We start from the raw sequence: 25,331 nt of genomic DNA, 5'->3' as shown, positions 1-25,331 counted from the left end.
ACATACTTTACACTTCACCCATTTAAAGTGTACAACTCAATGGTTTTTAGTATATTCACAGATATATATAACCATTACCACAATTTTAGAACATTTTCATCACTTCAAAAAGAATCCACATCCTCTTTAGTTATTACCCTCTAATCAAGCAATCATTAATCTGCTTTGAATCTCTATACATTTGCCTGTTCTGGTTATTTCATACAAAAAGAACTGCATAATATATGGTCTATTGTAATTGGTTTCTTTCACTTAGTATAATGTTTTCATGGTACATCCATGTCGTATCATATACCAGTACCTCATTCCTTTTTGCAGCTGAATAATATTCCATTACATGGATATACCACACTTGTTTATCCATTCATTATTTGATGGACATTTGGTTGTTTTCACCTTTTGGCTATTATGAATAATGCTACAGTAAACATTCACATACAAGGTTTTATGTGAACAGAAGTTTTCACCTCTCTTGGGTATATACCTAGCAGTGAAAGTGCTGGATCATATGATAACTCTATGTTTAGGAGGTATTGGTTATGATTTAGGTGGTGAAAATAAACCACTTGATGGCATTTGGGATTTGAGCTTATAGATAAAGATGGGTAAAATATGGATGAACAGATTGGGCAGTGGGGTGGGAAAACACAGGGGCTGGAGTACAGGCCAACCTGAACAAGGCCAAGAAAGTACAGTGCAAGACACATTTAAGGAATTAGTGGATGTGCCTATTAAAGAAGTTATAACCTATCAGTTCTTATTCACACATGAAAATTAAATGCTACCTTAAATTCTTAAAGAAAATACTTGCCTTAATATTGCAATCCACAACAAAAGCAGTATAATCAAATGTACTAATTACATAAAGGTGCAAACTTAACCACCTGTTTATCATCTTTACTATTAAAGTGGTCAACTTAAAACAAAACCTTCAAAAATATTTAGTTAGCTAAATACTTTCTCCAAAGACTAAGACCAGAGTATACTTCCCCTACTAAAACAGTTCGAAACAACCTCTTTGGTTCTATATAATTTGATAGCAAATTATGTATCATAACGTCTAAACCACATTAACTTCTGTTATAAAAAGAGAAACACTCCTGAGATGTGTCATAAATGATACATTCTCACACTTGGGCTGTTATACAAACTAAGGAGATGAACAACACAAAGAGCTGAATTTGTGGAACATGTTTCAAAACTGCTACAAGCAGGAAGCAACAAAAAGGTGTAGTGACTTCAAAATTTAAGCCTTAGGCTATTAATCAACATATATGTATACATTGTATCAATATATCTAAAATAATTTTTTTTTGTTTATGAAATGTGCCTTTCCAATACTAAGTTTAATGCCCATCTTTAATTACTCTTTATGAAATGTGCCTTTCCAATACTAAGTTTAATGCCCATCTTTTAATTACTCTATACCTCAATAAAGCTGGGGGGGAAAATAGCTCCTCTTAATCTTGATGTCTCTGGCTCTCTCCTAAAAGTGTAAGAATGCAGTCTGCTCATCAATTTATTTTAGCAGATGTCACAAGCTATGAGATTATTTACTAATCCAGTTTGGGGACTTAACATTTCCCATTCAGTTTCTTAAAGGAATGCAGCAGAGGTTGTGTCTTGGTCAAGCAAAGCCCATTTGCTGCCTGGTTGGGTTCTCTCCCCTTAGTGCCTTGGGCCTATATTCAGGAGGGTAATATTCTTTCTAATCCCCTCTAATCCTTGCCCATTTTTTTAAAACACAGTAAAAGATCACTCGCACCAGGCGGCTGTGGGAAAATGGACTCAAATAGCTGACCTCTGACATGACTCCTTATGTTCTTAGCAAGTGCGCTAAGAGCTTCTTCAGTAGGAAGCAAAAAAAATGCAACAATCACAGTGGAATCTCCATCATAAAAAGAGTATCTCATTTTCAGAAGAAAACTGTTTTAATAAATAAACCAAGCCCTTTCTATTAAAACTCCGCTTCATTTCACAGGTAGAGGAGATAAAATATCCCAAATTATTTTCAATGAGTTTTAGAACCCTGAAGTTTTAAAGCTTTACACTAAACCCTATCTTGGTAGTCACATAGCAAGAGGTAAGCAAACGATATTCAGTTAACAATTATCCAGGAGATATCAATTTAAAACGTTAAGAAAATACTTGAACAGCAACTATATATCTGTATTTTCACTGTTTAATAATCTAAGCGACAATTCTGATAGTAATCAAACACATATGGCACATATATTAGGAAATGATACTTAAGTTTATATTTTAAAATCTTTGCTATTTAATCATGAAAAAAAATCTCTTTTGCTATCTTATTTTTCATTATCATGTCTTACCTACCACCAAAGGTCCTTTCCAATTTGACTTTAAGGCAAAGTAATTTTTATTTTTCAGCTTCTAATAAACTACTGAATTAAAACTGCACCCTCAAAATATAAGGGAAAATTTTCAGTTTAAGGAAAATATATTTAAAATATGTTAAAGGATTATTGCTTTTTATATCCTTCACAAACTGCTACTCAGCAATTCCTGCCCCCCAGTATAAGCTGTAAGTTACTACACAATGGAAATTACATCTTTCATATTCTACTATAGCACCTAGCACACTACACTAACCAAAGTAGGCATTTAAACACTAACTGACTGACTTGATCTCATATATATAGTTAAAATGTCTTCACACTCATACTTATATTTCAGTTTTTACTTAAAGATATTGTTTAACTCTCTAGGCAAACTAAAAACAAAACAAAACAAACTTCTACCTAGACTTTACTTTTCCGTGAATAAAAATAGGAGAGGTTGAAAACTGAAGAGTGGTTGGTTTGGTTTGGTGTTGGTCTTTTTTTATGCTTCTGAAAGTACATGCTTAGTGTTCTAAAGTTCAAACATTGCAGAGTTACATAGGAGAAATAATATATTAATATATTAGAGGATAAAAGAGTAAAGAAAAAAAAGATAATCCAAGTTATATTTGTCTGGATTTCTTTAAGCGTAACATCCTTAAAAACAGGATCAAACTTTTATATAACTCGCTTTTTACTTCACAATACATCTTTACATCTCATCCTGTCTCTAACAGATCTAACTCATTATTTTTAATTGTTGTATAGTATTCCATTAAAAACTGAGTTATTTTATAAGTTAAGAAATAAGGTCATGCTGAAATTGTACTACCATTCTTAAAAGGTCAAAAATAATAACATTAAGCAAAGCTTATAAAAATATTAAGTAAAATGGCTTAAAAACTCCAAAAAATGATGGGATCTAAAATTTCACTTTCTTTAACTTAGACAGGTCTTTATAGCAATGTAGGTCTAAAACACAGACATGTCTACTTACCAAACATCTACTGCATGTCCGTTATGTTCTAAGCAGCATTTCAGACATAAAATGGTAAGTAAAACAAGAATTCTGCTGTTTAAAAAGCTCATAGGGAACTAAGGAAGAGACATACAAATAGACCAAAAAACAAGCAAAACAAAACCCAAGACATGATTAAAGCATTGAAGGAACAGAGAAAAGAGAGTCATTATCTCTGCTTAGGAAAAATGATAAAAGATACTTCTATACAGGAGGCAACAGATGAGCAGAATCCTGAAGAATGAGTAGGAAAGTTGCCATGTAGAGAAGAGACTGAGCATATATACAAAGGTAGGGAGACATGATGAGACATGACCAATCTCAGGAATAACAAGATAAGGAGCAAAGCAGAAGTAGCAAGGAGTAATGTTGGAGACAGATATCCGGCCCAGACTGGGAAAGGCTTCTGTATATGCAATACTAAGGGATTGGTCCTTATCTGAGAGATGATAGGGAATAAGAAGGGCTCTTCAAGCAGAGCAAGTTTTGCTATTTAGGTAGATAACTATGGCAATGGCCAGAGTGGAGATGGGTTTATAGCAGGGAAACCAGTAAGAAGTATGTTTTAGTCATCCAAGTAAAAGATGGAAAGTATTTGAAATAATTTCTATATCTTTATCTGTATGTTTAGAAATGCATAGAAAGGGCACCTGCATGGCTCAGTTGGTTGAACATCTAACGTGGGCTCAGGTCATGATCTCATGGTTCCTGAGTTCAAGCCCTGCATCGGGCTGAGTTCGAGCACTGCATCAGGCTTGCACACGGTCAGTGTAGAGCCCACTTCAGATTCTCTGTTCCCCCCTCTCTTTCTGTCCCTCCCCTACCTGCACCCTCTCTCAAAAATAAAGAAACGCATATAATATGTCTGGCCATCACAGAACCAAACAGAAACAATGGTTGCGTGAGAGAAGTAGAATTGGGAGAGAAAGAACAGGACTTTTTATTCTATAAACTCCTAAAGGGTCTGATTTCTTTTTTAAAAAGCACTCATTACTTTTACAGCAACAATGATAATGTTTTAAAGAACAGGTAGTGAAGACAAACACTGGTCAGTGACAAAGGGAATGGAGTAGGTGACTAGACCTGAAAGACATTTCAAAGGTTATAATATGAGTTAGTAATTTGGAAAGGGCAGAAGTAAAGATTAATGATGAGAAGATGATAATGAAGCCATAAACCAAATTATAATAATAAGTTAGGACAGGCAAGTTGGAGAAGAAACTTATAAATAAAATTTTAAAAATTCAGTTTGAGACATATTGAAGAGGCTGATGTACCAACCAGATATCCAGGTAAAAATTTCCACAACCAGATAGAAACACAAGTTTATAGACAAGGAAGGAAGCCAGATTTATAAGATACAGGTTTGGAAATTATCAGCAAATAAAATATAATAAAAGACATAAACCAAGGCCGGTACCTACTATACTATGCTGCAGGACCTTCCATATTACCTTGGAGTCACCTTACTGTTCTATCTGGAACAAATCAGAAATTGTAGGAACAATTTGTATTCAACTATTGACAATATACTCAGATGACTATTCAAGTCTCTTGCTTTTTCCTAAAAATAAAAATAAAAAATTAAAGCTACTTTGGAAAATAGCTTATAAATAGCTATAAATAGTTTTAAAAAAGACATAATAATGTATGGTTTTTTTAAATCTAAAACCATACCTATGCTTACACTCAAATTCACTTTAACTTTGAATTGCTTTGATCTTTATAATTTATCTTTAGATTACTTTGTTTCTATTACTTTGTAAATCTTACAACAGCTTTTGACCAAAGCAATATAATTCTGACCTGAAGTAATGATAATGCTTTATAATCTTCTTCTTAAAAGCAGAGGTTAAAGAAAAATCTCTCTGAAGGCATCTGAAATTAAGGTACTTTGCTCTTGATCAGTCATGCACATCAAGAACCAATTTATCTCTGCAATTAGTTTTCTCAGTGCACATTCTATGAGATTGGACAGGCAGGGTGAGTGCAAAGAGTCCACATTGATGTGTATTGGGGGAAGACTAAAGACAGTTCCCAGATAGAAAGTAAACAGAACAGCTGTATGAATAAACTGAAAGAAAATATAACACTCCTAGCAGTCTCAGGAGCAAAGGGAAAGTGATATTCTATTGAAAGGAGAGGGAAGGGAGACTAGAGAGGGCATTTGCCAAGGGAAAACTTCTTTCCACATCATCCTACAGAGCAGTACCTCTAGAGAGAAGTGTTTTCTAGATCAACTCTTCCACCTAGACCACACCATAACATAACAGAAAGGCAAAGCCTTCACTGTGCCCTAACTTTGGGTCATGGACTTCAACACCACTTCCCCATTTCTCCCTTTACTACCGCTATGCCACTCAGTCTCAATCAAGTGCCTGTTTCCCTCTCATCTTTTGTATATGCTGCTATAATATAGGTAATCTGACCAATGAAATGTAAGCTTGAGGGGCGCCTGGGTGGCTCAGTTGGCTCAGCGTCCGACTCCTGATTTCAGCTCAGGTCCTGATCCCAGCTTCATGGGATTGAGCCCCACATCACACTTCACCCTGAGCATGGAGCCTGCTTGAGATTCTCTTTCTCTCTCTCTCTCTCTCTCACTCCCTCCCTCCCTCTGTCCCTCTCCCCTGTTCATGCTCTATCAAATTAAAAAGAAGAAGCAGGAGGAGAAGGAGGAGGAGGAGAAGAAAGAGGAGGAGGAGAAGAAGAAAAAAGAAAAAAGAAATGTGAGCTTGCTGCTAAAGAGCTGGTATCTTCTATTAGTGGATGGGACTCAGAACATCCTACATACTTCAATTTCTGATCAACCAAAATGAATTTTACCTTTTCTGTATCAATTTATTTTTAAAATTCCCCTTGCACTTAAAGAAGCCTCCAGGCATGGTCTGGTTTCTTGAAAACACAAAACAGCTTTTGTTATAAAATAAGAACTAATAACTTTTCAAAGCTACAGATAACATATTCTGAAACATGTACTCAAATTGTTATTGTTTTGTTTTTAAATGTTCTCTTCCCCCAAGAGCTTCTACTACAAGATGCAAATTATCTTCAGGGTATTAACTAATTCAAATTAGTTAATGCTGTCTCAATATCTTCACTTTTACCTCATCTCAACAAAAGAATCCCCAAATCTGACACATGCTAAGGCCATGAGCACTAAAGTAATACTCCTAAGAAAAAGAGTTCATAGAGGAACAGCTTAAACAGGAAGCAAAAATGGTAATGGAGGTGTAATAAAGCAATAATCACCATGATCAGTACTGTTGCCTGACACTCAGACATTGTGTTAAGTGCTTCATATATATCAACGCATTTAATCAGAAGGCATGATACTTTGACAGTGCTTTCCATGCTGAGTCAGATTCTTTTACCTTTACTGATGTACCGTAAAATGCACGTATCTTAAGCATGCAATTTGATGAGTTTTGACAAATGTAGACAAGCCACACACCAATGAAGACACAGAACATTTCCATCACCCCAGAAAGTTCTCCTTTCCAGTTAATTCCCTACCTTGACTACCTGAGGCAACAACTGTTCTAATATCTACCAGCCCAGATCATATTTCGACACCACATAAGTAGAATCATTCAGTATGTACTCTTTTGTACACATTATATTCTTGAGATTTATCCATAGTTTACTTGTATCAGTTCTTTCTTTTTGTTGCTGAAAAGTATCCCAGTGAATAAATATATCACAATTTGTCCATTTACTTGTTAATGCACATCTGGGTTGTTTCCAGTTTGGGGCTATCATGAATAATCAGAAGGTATGAAACGTGTTCCATCCTTAAAAAAAGAAAAAAAAAAGCCTGACATTTTCTTTTTTCTTTTTTTTAATGTTTATTTATTTTTTGAGAGAGAGAGAGACACACAGAGTGCAAGGTAGGGAGGAGCAGAGAGAGAGAGGGAGACACAGAAACCGAAGCAGACTCCAGGCTCTGAGCTGTTAGCACAGAGCCCGACACAGGGCTTGAACTCACAGACCATGAGATCATAACCTGAGATGAAGTCAGACACTTCACCAACTGAGCCACCCGAGCGCCCTTGACAATTTCTATAGTAGCTGAAAGATACACAATCTTTTTCTTGTTTGGTAACTAAAAAAAATTTTGAACCAAAACCATAGCTAAGTAATAAAGAACAAGTCAAAAACCATGAAAACACATTGTTTTAATTTTTTGCTATTACTATCATAGTTACTGTACACAGAAATTCATTCAGTAGATTAAAAAAATCTGTACAATCAATATTAATGAGATATCTAAAGCAAATGCATAGCCTGAAGAGATTTATGTGATCTCTTTCTACTGCGTTTCTAATAGTTTCCAGCTTTAACAAACTGCACAGTCTGAGACCTACAGTCATTTCTGTTGTAGTTCTATGGAAAGTTGCCCAAAAATCTTTCCTGCTAAAACAGCTTCATCCTATGTCATCTTACTGGTAAAAGTCATATAACATTTGGCAAATTTGCATAACAAATTTTTAAGAATAAAAGATTAATTAATTTACTTAGTTACTTACAGGTCATTGTTCATTAGGGTAAATAAGTTATTACAACCCACAGCTTAAGTTTGAAGAAGAAAATTAAAAAAAAATTTTTTTTAATGTTTATTTATTTTTTTGAGACAGAGAGAGAGCATGAACGGGGGAGGCTCAGAGAGAGGGAGACACAGAATCTGAAACAGGCTCCAGGCTCTGAGCTGTCAGCACAGAGCCCAACGCGGGGCTCGAACTCACGGACTGCAAGATCATGACCTGAGCCGAAGTCCGACGCTTAACCGACGGAGCCACCCAGGTGCCCTGAGGAAGAAAATTTCTAAAGCCTTTATTTTTTTTTTTTGGCTTCAGGCTGAGAGGCAGGGATAGAGAGCATAAGTGGGGGTGGAAGAAAATCTGAATCTGTACATACTTCATAACTTGTAAATCCCTCACAAAAACAGCCTTAAATACCAGAGCTCTTCTAGTTCATATAATACTAATGTTATTTAAGTGGGATATTATCCAAGTTGTTGGACCTTAAAATTTCTCTAAAAAAAAAAAAAAATAATTATCCTGTTTGAAAATATCCAGGTTAAAGTGTATATCCACAAACAGTAATGTAAGGTTATAGCACCACTCTACTTAGGTGGATTTTTTTTAAGTTTATTTATTTTTAAAAAATTTTTAACGTTTATTCATTTTGAGAGATGGAGGGAGACAGAGCGTGAGTGGGGGAGGGGCAGAGAGAAAGGGAGACACAGAATCCGAAGCAGGCTCGAACTCACAAACCATGAGATCATGACCTGAGCTGAAGTCGGGCACCTAACGGACTGAGCCACCCAGGCGCCCCATTTATTTATTTATTTTGAGAGAGACAGGACAGTGCGAGCAGGGGAGGGGTATGAGAGAGAGAGAGAGAGAGAGAGAGAGAGAGAGAGAGAGAATCTCAAGGAGGTTCCACAATGTCAGCACACAGCCTGATGTGGGGCTCGAACTCCTGAACCGTGAGATAGTTGGATATTTTGATAGAGTTGGCTTTGACATTTAGTTGAGGGGACATATGTAAATTTCTACCTACAGATAAAAATGACTTAATGTTAAAGTATAGGGGCACCTGGGTGGCTCAGTCGGTTAAGCAGCTGACTTCAGCTCAGGTCAGGATCTTGTCATTCATAAGTTCAAGCCCCATGTCGGGGTCTGTGCTGACAGCTCAGAGCCTGGAGCCTGCTTCAGGTTCTGTGTCTCCCTCTCTATCCCTTCCCCACTTGCACTCTGTTTCTCTCTTTCTCTCTCTCAAAAATAAATAAACATTGAAAAAAAAATTTTTTTAAGGTTAAAGTATATACACAATATATACTAGTTGAATATGGTTATATTTAAATTATACACTGTAGTTTTATTGAGACACAAAATTCATCATTGTAAGTATACAGTTCAAAGATTTTTAGTAACTTTGTATGGTTGTGCAATCATCACCACCAAAAGTTTCCTCATGTCTGTGTGCAGTCAATCCATACTTCTACTTCAGCTCCAGGGAAACACTGATATGCTTTTCTGTCTACAGTCTTCCCTGCTTGAGAAATTTCATATTAATGAAATCATATATGTTGTCTTTTGTGTCTGGTTTCTTTCACTAAGCATGAAGCACTGGAGGTCCATCTATGTTGTTATATGTACTTATAGTTTGCTCCTTTTTAGTACTAAGAAGTGTTCCATTACATGGAGATACTACAATTTACTTGTTCATTTACTTGTGTTTGACTGTTTCATGTTTTTGGCTATTGTGCATAATACTACGATTAACACTTGCACACAAGTCTTTGTGTAGACCTAAGTTTTCCTTTCTCTTGGGTAGATACCTAGGAATGAAATGGATGGGTCATATGGCAAGTGTATGTTTAACTGCAAAATTGTTTCCAAAGTAGCTATACTATTTTATATACCTAGCAGGAATGTACACAGTTTCTTCATATTCTTGCCAACAGTTGATTTTGTTGGTCTTTGTGAGTATAGCCATTTGAGTGGGTATAAAGTAGTACCATATTGTGCTTTTAATTTGCATTTCCCCAATGACCCATGATGCTATCTTCTGATGTGATTATTAGCTATACATATATCTTCTTTGGTGAAGTGACTATTCAATCCTTTACCCATTTTTTTTTTCCTTTACTCATGTTTTAAATAAGTTTTTTGTCCTCTTATTGAGTTGTAAGAGTTCTTTCTGAGTTCTGGATACAGAACTTCAACAGTATATGACTTGCAAATGTTTTCCCCCAGTCTTTGGCTTTCCATTTTCTTAATGATGTCTTTTGAAGAGCAAATGTTTTAAGAAGTCCAATTTATCAATTTTTTCTTTTATGGAGCATGATTTTGAAGAAATCTTTGCCTAACCTAAGGTCACAAAGCTCGAAGTTTTATAATTTTACCTCTTATATTTAGATCTATGATCCATATTGAGTTCCTTTTTATATTTGGTATGAAGGAAGGGTCTGGGTCCTTTTGTTCCTCCATATTGATTGTTCCAGCACCATAGAAAATACTATCCTTTCCCACTGAATTGCTTGGGAACTCTCGTTGAAAATCAACTGATCATTATGTGAGTTTGTTTCAGGATTCTCTATTGTCTTCTATTGACCTACATTTCAATATTTATGCCAATATTATACTATTTTAATTACTGTAGCTTTAAAAATGTCTTAAAATTGGGGCACCTGGGTTGGGCATCCAACTTCAGCTCAGGTCATGATCTCACAGTTCATGAGTTCAAGCCCTGCCTCTGGCTCTGTGCTGACAGCTCAGAGCCTGGAGCCTGCTTCAGATTCTGTGTCTCCCTCTCTCTCTGCCCCTCCCCTGCTTGTGCTCTGTCTCTCTCTCAGAAATAAATAAACATTAAAACAAATTTTTTTAATGTCTTAAAATTGGATAAATTTGGGTGAATTCCAACTTTTTTCTCCTTTCTCAAAACTGTTTTGGCTATTTTAGGTCTTTTGAATTTTCATATCAATTTTAGGATGAGTTTGTGAATTTCTACAAACAAGCCTGATAAGATTTTAATAGGAATTAGATTGAATCCATAGATCGATTTGGAGACAACTGTGGTCTTAACAATACTGAGTCTTCTAATCCATAAACATGGAACATATCTCCATTTATTTAGGTCTTCTTTAATTTCTTGTGTGTGTGTTCAAGATAAAAAAAAGTATCCCCTAAAAGCATTATAGATTATCTAGAGCAGATTCAATCTGGATATATTATCTATCCAACAATTTAATTTAATTAGGGCAATGCCTAGGATTTCTACTACCCTCCCTTGTACCCAAGTGCCTCCAGCAGTAGTTTTGAAGACCAATGCACAATGCACATCATCAGAATTGTTACTGCTGAGAATACACTTTGTATGAGAGGATTTGTGAAACAGAAACCAAGTCCACAACTACAGGGTATACATGGTCCATATTTTGTTATTCTTAGTGAGAATTAAATAAAATTTTTATACATCTTAGTGATGTATTTAATTTGAATAGTTCGGTTAATAACAATTGCTTATCTTCTCACACAGGAAGATTTCCATCCCATCCTGGATAATAACGATACAAATCACTTCTGAAACGTTTACTGTGTGTCAGGCCTTCTTCTAAGCTCTTGAAGGATATGAACTCATTTAATCTCAATTAATAACTCTGAGGGATAAGAAATATTATTCCCATTTTACACATGAGGTCACTCGAGAGAAGCTGAGTAACTTGTCCAAGGTTATACAGCTAGGAAGTAGTGGAGCCAGAATTCAAACATAGGCAGTTTAGTTGCAGAATCCATGCTCTTAACCACTCTGCAGCATGAGAGAACAGAGCATTTCATTTGGAGTTATTTTCAGACCTCTGCTTCCAGTAATGGAACACTGGGTAATTCAAATCAACCCTCTCAGACAACTAGAAAAGCTGAACAAAATATTTTTAAAAATCCAATCAAATGCATCAGAGAATTCACAAAGGGTAAGGAATTAGCAGCCCACAGTCTAAAGAAGGCAAAAATTGGAGAAGTAAACCACATTTGGGGCTTCTTTTACCATAGAGACATTTGCCAATTTTGGACAAGATGGCAAAGAGGCTGTTCAAACTTTCTGCCAGTTTTATAAGGCTAAAGGAACAAAAGTCAGGAGTTCAAGGTATGTCAAGAGTGAAGGCCCTGGTAAAACTCTCAGGGTTGGATTGGCATCCAGAACGGCTGCATCCTGGGAATAGGGGTGAACCAGATACAAACCCAAACTTTCACGGGCTACAGCCCAGTTTCTAGTCATCTAGGTAGACCAGAAAATATCAATCCCTGAAACTGAATTAAGGTGATTCTGTCCTGCTAATTACTTCTCCTAGGCATCTAAGAGCAAATAAAATCCTCTCCAAAGGAAAATATTATTATCTGAGGTTTCAAGTTATTTCTACAATTTTTTCAGGTAAAATATCAGATACATAGTCAAAGAAAATCAGGCATAAGAGAAGACAAGAAGAACATAATGTAGCAGAACAAAAAAAACACATTATAGAAACAGACACAGAAGTTCCAGATATGGGGATTATCAGAAAAAGACTTTAAGATAACTACTTTAAACTATTTTCACAGAGATAAAAGACTATACTTTAAATTTTGGCAGAGAATTAGAAACTATAAATAGCAAAGGAGATGTGAAAAATAAACAGAAATTCAAGAACTGAAAAATGTTTCAAAGGAGTGAAATCATACAGAGTATATTCTCTGGACACAATGCAATCATGCTAGAAATCATTGATAAAAAGATAATCTTCGCATGTTTGGAAATTAAGAAATAGCCAAATGGAATAAATGTATCTCTAAATCAAAGAGGAAATCAAGATGGAAATTAGAAAATATGTTGAATTAAATTATACACAAAATATTACTATAGTATGCAGTTAAAATTGTACTTAGAGGTTTATAGACTTGAACAAATATATTAGAAGGAAGACTGAAACTAATGAGTTAACTTAAGTACCTATATAAAAAGATACAGGAAATAAAAAATAATAAAATAGAGCCAAAGTAAGTTGAAGAAAGGCCATAAAGAGCAGAAATGAATGAACCAGAAAATAAACAGTAGAGCAGATTGTCAAAGCCAGAGCTTGGTTCTTTGCAGAGACTAATAAAATTCATAGATCCCTGGGAAATCTGGTCAAGAAAAAAAAAATGGTAGCCAGTGTTAAGAACTAAATAGTAGATATCACAACTGATCCTGCAAACATTAACAAGATAATAAAAGGATTTTATGAAATCTTTATGCCAATAAATTATAATGAAATAAATTCCTAGAAAAATACAACTTAACAAAAACCAACACAAGAAGAATGAAGAAATTTGAATAGTTATGGAATACAGAAACTAAATTTATAATTCACCTATTAAAGAAATGAAATTTGTAATGAAAATCCTTCTCACAAAGGAACTCCAGAATCAGATGGCTCTATCAACAAATTCTCTCGATTATTTAGGACAGAAATAATTCTAATTTTACACAAATTATTCCAGAGAATTTAAAAACACAGAGACCACTCCTAACTTATTTTATAAAGCCAACAATGAAAAGTATAGGCCAAAAACATAAGAAAAAAAGAAAGTGAACATAATTAATGTCACAACAGTGGTTACCTTTAAGCAGGAGGGAAGGAAGCATAGTTTCTGGGGGATGGCAAGGTGGTTCTTGACCTCAATGGTAGTTTTCACTCATTTGCTTTATAATAAATCATTAAGATCCACATTTCTGCTTTTTACACTTTGATATATATGTAATACAATTAAAAATAAAATTTAAATTTATGGGACCAGTGTCACTTAATAAGAGAATGGTAGAATATTTGTTGACTGTCATTCTTAAATTTCAGTAATTTTCTTAACTCTATACTTACTCTAAGAGACTTACAACTTCAATTTCTTGGAGATTATCTTTTAGAGATTAATCTCTTTAATGTTTACTTGCTTCCAAATTCCATTAACGTACATTATACTGGAACCAACAGTTATAATTACATTTGGTAACAGATGCATATATTCTTGAATATTCTATAGTTCCTAACATGGAGCATTGCTTTTAAAACCCCAAATTTAATCTCGGGTGATAAGACACAAAGATTAACCAATAATCTGTATGTCTGCAAGGTGTATAATATAAAGACAAACGAGATGGGTATAGTTTCATCTGGGACTAAATAAACATCAACTCAGCAGTTTTTCTGGGAACTTCCACATCTGTTTCCTATCATTGATTATTTTAATCTATTTGTCTTCAGTCTTTGTCTATCCCTAGTTCAAAAACCCAGGCACCTGTCTAGAAGTAAAAAGCTTTTACAGTAACAGGAAATTTGATTTAATGATCTGAAAAATGAATGATCTTTTATTAAGACCATGCCATTTTATTTCTTCTCTATAACTAAAGTAAAAGGAACAGCTAGGTGAATACATTTCAAATTTTATTTTGAAAGCAATTACAAAGCCTAGAGTGAACTCCTGCTCCTATTCACCTTGCTAAATGCCTTTTAACATCCCCCTTATAGTGACTATCAAAATATAACAGACTAAAACAATTCTGACTCAAATTATGGAGACCCAAATTTGGTCTACATACTTTCATGAATTTGATAAACTTAAATAAAAGTAGTAGTTTCATCATAAAATTTCTCACTTTTGGAACATGAGGATTAAATTCCACAGCTCTATGAATTGCTTCCACAGCATTAATTTCTGCCATGCTTAGCCCTCTTCTGGAGGCTGTTTCAGGACAGAATCTATAAGAAAACCACGAAATGAACAAATGAATGTAAAAACCCATGATTTTGATCATAATCTAACTTCCTGGATCAGGGGTTTCTGGTGATGGCCAAAGACAAAGCCAAATAACTAGTAAACGTGAAAGTAAAGCCTTTATTTAGTTTAACATATAAAGAAAAGCAGCATAAGCAATGGAAATCCTCAAATTTAGGTAAGGAAAGCCTTCGAAGTCCATTGAAGGCACACTCTGGGAAAGGCAGTAAATATAAAATGCTACACAGGGACATCCAGAGAGTTTCATGAAATGGAAGTACATTGTTATTAAATTTTCACTGAGAGGAAAGAGTAATATTCCATTCTAATTTATATCAAGGCATAGTAATCTAAGGTGAAAAAAATGGTTGCCATTTGGTTGGTTTCTGAAAATTTTATCTGTGGAATAAAGAGAAATTCATTAAGGGCAGCCCAAAGGATAAAGATAAACAGAATAACTTGAAATTATAATCTCAGAACAGATAGTATGAAACTATTTCCCCACAACACACCTTATCAGTACCATTATAACTACTCTCTGTCCTTTCTAGCATTGCTTTAAGCATTTAACACACACAATCCTCACATACCCATGCTTTATTCTCACTTTACAGAGAGGAAGAGACTCAAACTGATTAACATGCCCAAAGTTCCACAGCTGGTATGCAGTAGACTTTGAATTGGAATCCAGGTTTAGTATAGCTCTAAAAACCTTGCTTTTTCCACTACACTAGTAAGAAGCCTCATAAGATCAAGGGTTATTCAAAAGGAAGTAGAGAGGAAAAAGCAGTGTTTAAAGTCGGTGGTGAAAAACATAACACAGTTTCCCCTGCTATCTGCGAGTGTTTCTATCAAACCTTTCCTTAAGCTGGAATGGCATAAAGTGAAGAAGCAATTACCTTTTCATAAAAGTGAGAATCCTGTTTGGATTTCTTTCAGTTAGTGAACACATATATTAATGCAGGTCTCTTGTAAAAGGGAGGTGGCATAAAGTAAACTTTCAGACAGCAGGAGAACCCATGTTGAGTTTAGCAGTCTTTCTAAACTACTGTAGTTTTCATTACTTACTTATCTGAAACAGTCCTTGTCTTCAATAGTGCTGCTGTGTAACAGATTGCTGCTGACTTTGGAAGGCTTATATCTGTAATTGTAATTTTCAACTCAGGTAAGAATTACAAAACATATCTTAAGACAATTTTTAATAAGAATAATTCATGATACAAAATCAACAGATGCAACATAGTAGTAGGAGCATGTGGACATGTAGTTAGACATGCAGACCTGAGTTTTAATCCTGATTCTAGTATTTACTAGCTATGCATCCTTGAACTAGTAGCAACTTCTTTAACCTTTAACCTTAGTTTTCGCTTCTCAGAATAGAGAAGTAATACTTTTCTAGCAGAGAGTAAATTAAATTATGTCTGTGAAAGCCCTCACACAATGGTGAAAAGCACTCAACAAATATTTATGTTATGCTTACATAGGAGTATTCAGGGAAAAAGATTTACTTATAGCTGGAAATACTGAAAATTCCACCTTTCACAGAGAAAAACTAAGATTAAAAAAATAGAAATACTTAATAGTAGTTAAATGCAGGTAATACAACAGATGATTTTAATTCTTTCTCCTTACAATATTTCTGTATTTTCTACATTTTCTTAAATGACTTTTTTTTTTTTTTAATTTTTTTTTCAACGTTTTTTATTTATTTTTGGGACAGAGAGAGACATAGCATGAACAGGGGAAAGGCAGAGAAAGAGGGAGACACAGAATCGGAAACAGGCTCCAGGCTCTGAGCCATCAGCCCAGAGCCCGACGTGGGGCTCGAACCCACGGACCGCGAGATCGTGACCTGGCTGAAGTCAGACGCTTAACCGACTGCGCCACCCAGGCGCCCCTTAAATGACTTTTTAAAAAAAATTTAAAAAATTAATCAGGAATTATAATATAATTAGTTATATAAATCCTTTCTTAAAGAATGCACACAATAATGTTATCAGGGAAGTAGGACTTGAGGACCTTGAGTTTTATTTTATTTTAATTTTTTAAAAATTTTTTTAGCATTTTTTTAAATTTATTTTTGAGAGAGAGAGACAGAGCATGAATGGAGGAGGGGCAGAGAGAGAGGGAGACACAGAATCCGAAGCAGGCTCCAGGCTCTGAGCCATCAGCCCAGAGCGCGACGTGGGGCTTGAACTCACAGACCGCGAGATGGTGACCTGAGCTGAAGTCGGACGCTTAGCCGACTGAGCCACCCAGGCGCCCCAAGGACCTTGAGTTTTAGATTCCAGAATTATACCAGCAAATAGAGAACTAAAGAAATAAATCTGTACAGTGCCTGGGTAGCTCAGTTGGTTGAGCGTCCAACTTTGGCTCAGGTCATGATCTCATGGCTTGTGAATTCAAGCCCTGCATCAGGCTTGACAGCTCAGAGCCTAGAGCCTGCTTCCGATTCTGTCGCCTCAATCTCTGCCTCTCCCCCGCTTGCACTCTCCCTCTCTCAAAAATGAATAAACATTAAAAAAAGAAAGAAAGAAAGAAATTTGCCTTTAACTTCTACAAGATTCTAGAACAGTAAAAACTCCGGAATCATAAAATCAACTGAAAACACAGAAGCATATCTAAGTTGTTAGTTTTATTTTGAATGAATCAGGTCCTATCTGATTTTTAGTATTTGGTTCCTAAGCTTGGTCATGTAAGTATCATAAGCAGGCCATGTACCCGATAAATTACATATGGAAAGAATTTCTCACAAATTTCTTCGTGAGCCTACACTACTGTGAAGCACTTCCTAAGAATTCCAGATGTTTCAAAGAAATAAATTTCTCTTTCCAAGGGTAACACATTTCAAACTTTGCAAGTCATGGGGATTCTCAAACTAATGGATAGGAACTTATAACAGAACAAGGATGAATAAGTGACTTGTACATGCTCTGTTACAGTAAAAGATATGACCAGAAACATTATGCTATGCTTCTTAAAAATTCTCCCAACTCCATTTGTGGTGAACTGGCACTGTTTAGTATAATAATAAATAGCCAATACATACTGACTTTTTACTGTTGGAAGACTAGTAAACAAAGAAATGGAACACCTGGATTTAAGTGCAGGCTTACCACTTACTGGCTGGGAGACCTTACCCAATTACTTACCTTCTTCAACTCCAGTTTCCTTGTTTCACTAACAAGAGTAAAAAAAAAAAAAAAAAAAACTTGTCCTACCACCTCACAAGAGTATTATACAGATATGAAATAAATTACACTTTGTAATCAAAAAGCATTTTAAAAATGGTATTCTGAATTACTCATACAACTTGTTAACGGTCTCTGATACTCCAAAACAAATAAGGCACCATCCTATGTCTACGGCACCCCATATTTTTCCAATTATCTCACCTAACACACTATGCTTCAATACAACTACTATTCATTTGTCTGTATGTTCCTTTCCTAAACTGTAAATCCTACAAGGACTAAGTCCATGTCTTCTCATTCACCACTGTATTCCAAGTGCCTCACTCCTATTGGGTGCTGAATAAACAAATGACTAAATCTTTACAGAAGAAAAGTTCCTCCCTGCAGGCTTTTGCTCCCAAAAGTCCTGATAAAGAAAGTACTTAATATAACTGTATCCATGGATTCTAAATACTGACTGTTTAGAATAGGAAGAGAAAATCAAAGAAATACCAGAACAGAATCATATTTATGATTACATAATTGAAAAAATATTTTAATCATGCTATCAACTAAGTCAATTATCACTCACCATCATATTTTGCTAGGACAGCCTGAACATCTGCATAGGCCTGTAATTCTAAAAGTGATTCTAGGAGATTCTCATGGATGTTCAACATGGTAAGAGGAGGAAATTCTTTCATCAGCTGTACATTAAAAGGAAAAAAAGATTAAAATTATAGCAAAGGAACTCAACAGAGCTGAATCTGATTCATTTAAGTAGAAATTCTTTAGTGTCTTAACAAAACTGTGAAGACTCAAGCCTTAAGAAATGTACGTATACTAAATATCTTGTTATAAAGACTACCATTTAAAAAATAATGATTTTGCATTAAAATAACTGGCAACTTAAACCACATTTTCAGTTTTTCAAGGAAAAATTATAAACATCCAATCATCAAATTTACTTACATCTCTCATTATTTTTACTGCTTCTCTTATTCTTCCTAATTTTCTTGCACACATTGCTAATCTTCTTTTAATATATACCAGTACATTCGTATCTCTTCCTATTTAAAAAAAAAAATGACACAACTATCACTTTGTATTATGACCTACTATTTCATTAACATATTATCCATTAATTTTATTGGCTTACCCTGGAAGCTTCAATTAAAATTAAATTGTTTCCGAATGGAATGATTATTGAATTTGGGTGATGAACATTGAATGAGAGTTCATTATGCTATTTTTGTGTATGTGTGAAGTTTTTTTATGGTAAAAGCTTAAAATCTTTCTACATATACAGAATTACTTTTGCCTCTAACAGTAAGGAATCTGAGTACATTATAAATTAATTTGTGTATACTCGACAAGTATATTTTAATATTAACATAGAAGAAAGATATACATTAAATAGAAAAAATAAATCTAACCTATTGAGTTTCTGCATAAACAACCTATTATTTTAACATTCTCTATTGTTTTAACTGATAAAATATGTTCAAAACAAAATTTCCATGGCTAGAGTGAGCTTTTGCTCAACAGCTAGTAACTAACAAACTATAAAACTATTTCTAGAAAGAGCTAACAAATATTTCTGTAAGTACCTCATAATCATATTTGAGATTATACAAAGACAAATGGCATGGCTTTTTCACAGATGTAGTTTCATTAGTTCCAGACTGCAAAATTATATATTCCCACAGTTGTGTGCCATAACAACATACATTAATGAAACATACTGTATACATCAATATTTAGTTTGGAGAGAAAACATTATCCAAATTTTAATTTCCACAAACAAAAGATTTAGAACTTAACTGCTAGCAGATAATACATTATGTAAACATATTTCAATTTATTGCCCATAATCTGCCAAAATCATTAAACTAAAATGCTCTGGCCACAAAAAATAGCAGGAAGCAACAGCACTACAGATTCTAACATCTTTGGTGGAAGTATCTCAATCACAGCTGAGAGAGTATCCCTAAGAGTGGAAGGAATTTCAGTTGCTATGGCCCATATGCTCTCAAACACATCATAGAGAAAAGTCAAAGAAAGAATCAATGCCAAGGGTAAGGCTGAATTTTTATACCAAAGGGGTGACTCCCTGGCACTCTGTGGAGATACATACAGTCTGAAGAGCAAACCAAATGATGTATTTTCACCATTGCTTGGGTTAAGGGTGAGGATAAAGGTAATACCTGCTTATCGTTACTAGAATGGTCTCCTGAATCTTGAATATTTTTGAGCTGTATTTCTCCAATGACCAACCCAGTTTTCACGTGAAATAAATTACTGTTAAGTCTAAGAGCAGCACATCTCTCAATATCCAGAGCACATCTGTTCCCTTCTGTAAGCATTCTCTAGCTAATGCATATTTGTCTTGCTGGCTTGTAGACATTATGAATACATTAGCTATCTCTTCTGAAAAGAAGCTAACCTCGAAATAGTAAGGATTTTTTTGTGTGTGTTTTTGTTTTTGTTTTTTTACTTATTGTTGTTTGTGTCTTAAACATAAATGAGCCAATTTCAGGAGCTAAAAGGTAAAATCAGTTCAGATTTGCTTACTCAGTTGAGCTTCGTGCTGAGGACTTTGGTGCTGGCACTGCTGTGACCGCCTGTAAATTGTCTCTCCTGCCTTGAGTGCCTGTTTAAATAACCTTTCAGCATCCACAATAGTTGTTGCTTCTTCCTCAGCCAGTAGAACATATGCAGTGGCACAGCTATGAAGAAAGCAAGTAAGGCAATTTTAAGTAAAATGGTTAAGGCAAGTATTTTCTCTTGGATATGTCCCTTTGTTCTGCATCACATTTCCCTACCTTTACCTAGACTTTCCATCTCTTGGAGGAAAAAAAGAAAACTTCACTCAGTACTTTATAATTTATTAGGGGTATATTGGTATATTTTTTGTGTGTTTCTGCAATTTTTCTCCTTTCCTACCTTTCTCCTCTTTATTTTCTATTTTACTTCTATATCCATTCTCTGTTTGTCCCATATTTTTCTTTTGGGAAAGGGGTAAGAAAGATATATAAAGAATTATGTAGAAAGCAGTTCAAGGGACTATGCATTCTAGTGGTCATGCCTACTCTTAGCCACTCTATACTGTTAATATCGATCTAATGACGGCAGGTATGGAAGATGGTGAAGATTGAGAAGAAAGTCCCACAGCCAACTAGGCACTTTTAACATATGACTTAGAAACCGATCATTCCAGAAATAGCCCTTTTTCCCAACCCTGAGCCTTCCTTCTGCATGCTACCCCATCCTCTCTTAGACTTAACCACAATCATGTTGTGGCAAAACTCCCTTGGTCTGAATTCTAGTCTTTCCTCCTGCACTGTTGCTCATACTTGTCACACCCACACTCACTCTAAGTTTCTTCACCCTACTGAAACACAAAGATTTCTCTTTGTATCAATTAAGTCAAAAGCTGGCTAATAAAGAGAAATTAACTTGTTTGGGGGCAAAAAAAGAGAAAAAGTTTCCATTTCCAGAAACAGCAAGTAAATCTCTCCTGGAGATAATATGCTAGTTATCTAAGCCTGCACTGTCAAGTACTGTAGTCATTACCACATGTAGTTACTGACCACTTGAAGTGTGTCTAATCTGAACTGAGATGGGAGGTCAGTGCAAAGTGCACAATGGCTTTTGAAGACTTGGAAGAATATAAAATACTTTAAAAGTTTAAAAAATATATTGATTATACATTAAAATAATATTTTAATATTTTGAATACAGCTTAAGAAGATATATTATTTAGGTTAATTTCACTTATTTCTTTTTACTTTTTAAATCTGGCTACCAGAAAATTTAAAGTTACTTATATGGATCATGTTATGTTTTTATTGAACAGTATTTAGGAAGAGAAATTGTTGGTAAAACTACAAGACCAGGCATAAAACAAAAATGATGGCAAGGTAACTATCAAACAACTGGGGACAAGAAGGATCTTTTGAACGTATCAAATGGAAATTGGACTATTTCGGCATCCTTCAAATACTACACTAAATTGACTATATGATAATTTCACTCATCAACAGACATTTTGCTATTACATTATATTAGATTTCTCTGAAGCGTTAGATATATTGCTGCTTTAAACGCTAGGCTTCCAAACTGCCATTCTAAACATAATTCAAATGCTTTTAAATAACAAAATAAAAGCACTTTTAAAAGATCTAGATAGGTATAAATTGATGGAGTAGAATCAAAATATGAATATAATTTTAAATTATAGCATAGCTATATGATAAAAAGAAGTTCTTTCCTCTCAGAGCTTTCTTGTATTTGTTCAAAAATATTTTTAATGGACATGTTAATACAGAAATTAACTTTATGAATATTGAAAGAATTATTAGGAGTGTTGCTTTTTTTTTAAATTAATGTAAAATTCACATCACAAAATTAGCCATTTTAAAGTATGTCATCCACAGACTTTCAATATATTTACAAGATTCATTCATGTAGCATGTGGCTGTATTTCACTACTTTTTATGACTGAATAATATTCCATTGTATAGATACACCACATTCTGTTTATCCATTCATCATCACCTGATGGCCATCTGGGTTGGTTCCAGTTTGAGGCTATTATACTGCTGGGAACATGTTTAAAAGTTTCTGTTTGAACACCTGCTTTCAGTACTCTTCAGCGTATGCCTAGCTGTGGAACTGCTGGGCATATGATGGTTCTAGTTTTATCTTTTTGACAAACTGCCAAACTGTTTTCCACAGTGGCTATACCATTTTACATTCCTACCTGCAATGTATGAGGGTTCTGATTTCTCCACATTTTTGCAAACATTTGGTATTTTCTGGAGGTTTTTGTTATACCCATCTTGTGAAGGGACATCTCATTGTTGCTTTCATTTTAATTTCCCTAGTGATGAATGATGTCAACCACCTTTACATGTGCTTATTGGTCATTTATATATCTTCTTTGAAGGAATGTCTATTCAAATCCTTTGTTTATTTTTAATTGGGTTATCTTTTTGTTATTGAGTTGTTAACAGCTCTTGATATATTCTGAATGCCAGACTCATCAAATATGGCTTGCAAACATTTTCTCTCATTCTGTGGGTTGTCTTTTCACTTTCTTGATAGTATCCTTCAATGCACAAAAGCTTTTAATTTTGATGAAGTCTAATTTATCTAATTTGTTTTTGTTTTTGTTGCTTGCGCTTTTGGTGTCATATCTAAGAAACCATTGCCAAATCCAGTCTTGAAAATTTGCCCCTGTCTTCTTCTAGGAGTTTATAGTTTTAGCTCATAAATTTAGGTTTTTGATTAATTTTTAATTGTTTACGATGTGATGTAAGGGTTGCTTTTTTACGTAGTTATCCATTTGCCCAATATCACTTAATGAAAAGACTATTCTTTCCCCCACGCAATGGTCTTGGCAACCTTGTCAGGGGCACTGGGTGACTCAACTGGTTAAGTGTCAGACTCTTGATTTTGGCTCAGGTCATGATCTCATGGTTTGTGAGAGTGAGCCCCACATTGGGCTCTAGGCTGACAGCATGGAGCCTGCTTGGGATTCTCTCTCTCCCTTCTCTCTGCCCTTCCCTGCTCACTCTCTCTCTCTCTCAAAATAAATAAATAAACATTTTTTAAAAATGGTGCTGGCACAAAAATCAATTGGCCATAAATGCATGGGTTTATTTCTGGACTCACAATTTGATTCCATCAACCTAGATGTCTATCTTTATTTAATTACTGCAGCTTCATAGTAAGTTTTGAAATCAGGAAGTGAGTTCTCCAACTTTATTCTTTTTCAAGATTGTTTTGGCTTTGAGGGCTCTTACAATTCCATGTGAATTTTAGGATCGGCTGGTCCATTTCATAATCATGGCTACTGAAATCCTGACAGGAATTGTACTGAATTTGAAGATCAGCTTGAGGAGTGCTGTTATCTTAACAATATTAAGTATTCCAATTCATGAACATGGGATGTCTTTCCATTTACTTAAGTCTTCTTTAACTTTTTCAAAAATACTTCATCATTTTTAGTGTACCAATCTTGCACTCCTTGGTTAAATTTAATCCTTAAATATTTTACCATTTTTGATGCTATTATAAATGGAATTGTTTTTCAAATTTCTTTTACAGACTATCTACTATTAGTGTATAGATATATGACAGACATTAAGAAGGACTTGTTTCTGCCATTTCCTATTTGTTTTCTTTATGTCCTATAGACAATAACTTTGTTGAACTCTTTTGTTAGCTCTACCAGTTTTTTTGTGTGTGGATTCTTTGGGATTTCTATGCATAAGATCATGTAATCTGTGAATAAAGTTTTACTTTTTCCTTTATGATTTGGAAGCCATTTCTCCCCCATTCTTACCAAATTGCACTAGCTAACCCTTCCAGTCCAGTCCAGACCTTAAATAGAAGTGGCAGGAAGTGGCAATTTAAGGAAGTTTCCTTCCATTCCTGTCCTTTTTTTTTAGTGTTTTTACCATAAAATGGTGTTGGATTTTGTCAAATACCTTTTCTGCATCAATAGAGATGACCACGTGGTTCTCATTCTTTTTTCTATTAATGTGGTATCTTACATTGACTGATTTTCATATTTTTTAAAAAAGTTTATTTATTTTGAGAGAAAGAGAGAGGGAGAACAGGGGAGGGGCAGAGAGAGAGGGAGAGAGAATCTCCAGCAGGCTGCACACCATCAGCATGGAGACTGACATGGGCTCAAACTCAGAAACTGTGAGATCACGACCTGAATTGAAATCAAGAGTTGGATGCTTAACTAATTGAACCACCCATGTGCCCCCATATTTTTTTAAGTTTTATTTACTTAGGTAATCGCTACACCCCACAAGGGGCTCAAACGCATCATGAGATCAAGAGTCACGTGCACTTCTGACTGAGCCAGCCAGGAGCTCCTGATCTTCATATTTTAAACCACCCTTGCCTTCTTGGGATAAATCCCATTTGTTCATGGTATATAATTCTTCTGACATGCTGCTGGATTTTCCGTGCTAGTATTTTGGTGAGGATTTCTGCATCTGTATTCATAATGGACATTAACCTATAGTTTTTGTTTCTTGTGATGTCTTTGTTCGATTTTGGTATGAGGGCAATACTGCCTACACAGAATGAGTTAGGAAGAGTTACTTCCCTTCTATTTCTTTGAAGAGTTTAAGAACTGGTGTTATTTCTTCTTCAAGTGCTTGGTAGCATTTGCCAGTGAAGGGATCTAGTCCTGGTTGCCTTTGTTTGGAAGTTTTTAAATTATTGATTCCATCTCTTCACTTGTTACAGGTCTATTCAGATTTTCCATTTCATCTTGGGTCAGTCTTGGTACTGTGTTGCTAGAAATGTGTCCATTTACCTAATTTGTATGCATATAATTGTTCACTGAATTCTCTTATGTTTTTCATTTCTATAAGGTCAGTAGTAATGTTCTCAGTTTCATTCTTAGTTTTAGTAATCTGAGTCTTATCTCTTTTTTAGTCTACCTAAAAAGTTTGTCAATTTTGTTGATCTTTTAAAAAAC

The 25,331-nt window shown here is 34.9% G+C and overlaps 1 protein-coding gene across 7 annotated transcripts in view; it reads right to left on the bottom strand.

Annotated features, from left to right (window-relative positions):
• Positions 1 to 25,331, bottom strand: part of ST7L (suppression of tumorigenicity 7 like) — a 105,443-nt gene that overhangs the window by 56,993 nt on the left and 23,119 nt on the right. For all 7 annotated transcript variants that reach the window (XM_058716194.1, XM_058716190.1, XM_058716192.1 and 4 more), the window contains exons 7-11: positions 20,396 to 20,550; positions 18,794 to 18,891; positions 18,414 to 18,528; positions 15,717 to 15,789; positions 14,530 to 14,632 (exon numbers count right to left, since the gene is read on the bottom strand). In XM_058716194.1, coding sequence (XP_058572177.1) covers positions 14,530 to 14,632; positions 15,717 to 15,789; positions 18,414 to 18,528; positions 18,794 to 18,891; positions 20,396 to 20,550 — 544 coding nt within the window. The remainder of the gene's footprint in view (positions 1 to 14,529; positions 14,633 to 15,716; positions 15,790 to 18,413; positions 18,529 to 18,793; positions 18,892 to 20,395; positions 20,551 to 25,331) is intronic.

This window comes from Neofelis nebulosa, chromosome 2 (genome assembly GCF_028018385.1).
Source record: "Neofelis nebulosa isolate mNeoNeb1 chromosome 2, mNeoNeb1.pri, whole genome shotgun sequence".
NCBI classification, from domain to species: Eukaryota; Metazoa; Chordata; class Mammalia; order Carnivora; family Felidae; genus Neofelis; species Neofelis nebulosa.
The sequence above is the reverse complement of the archived record's forward strand: the minus strand, read 5'-3'. Positions and strand labels throughout refer to the sequence as shown.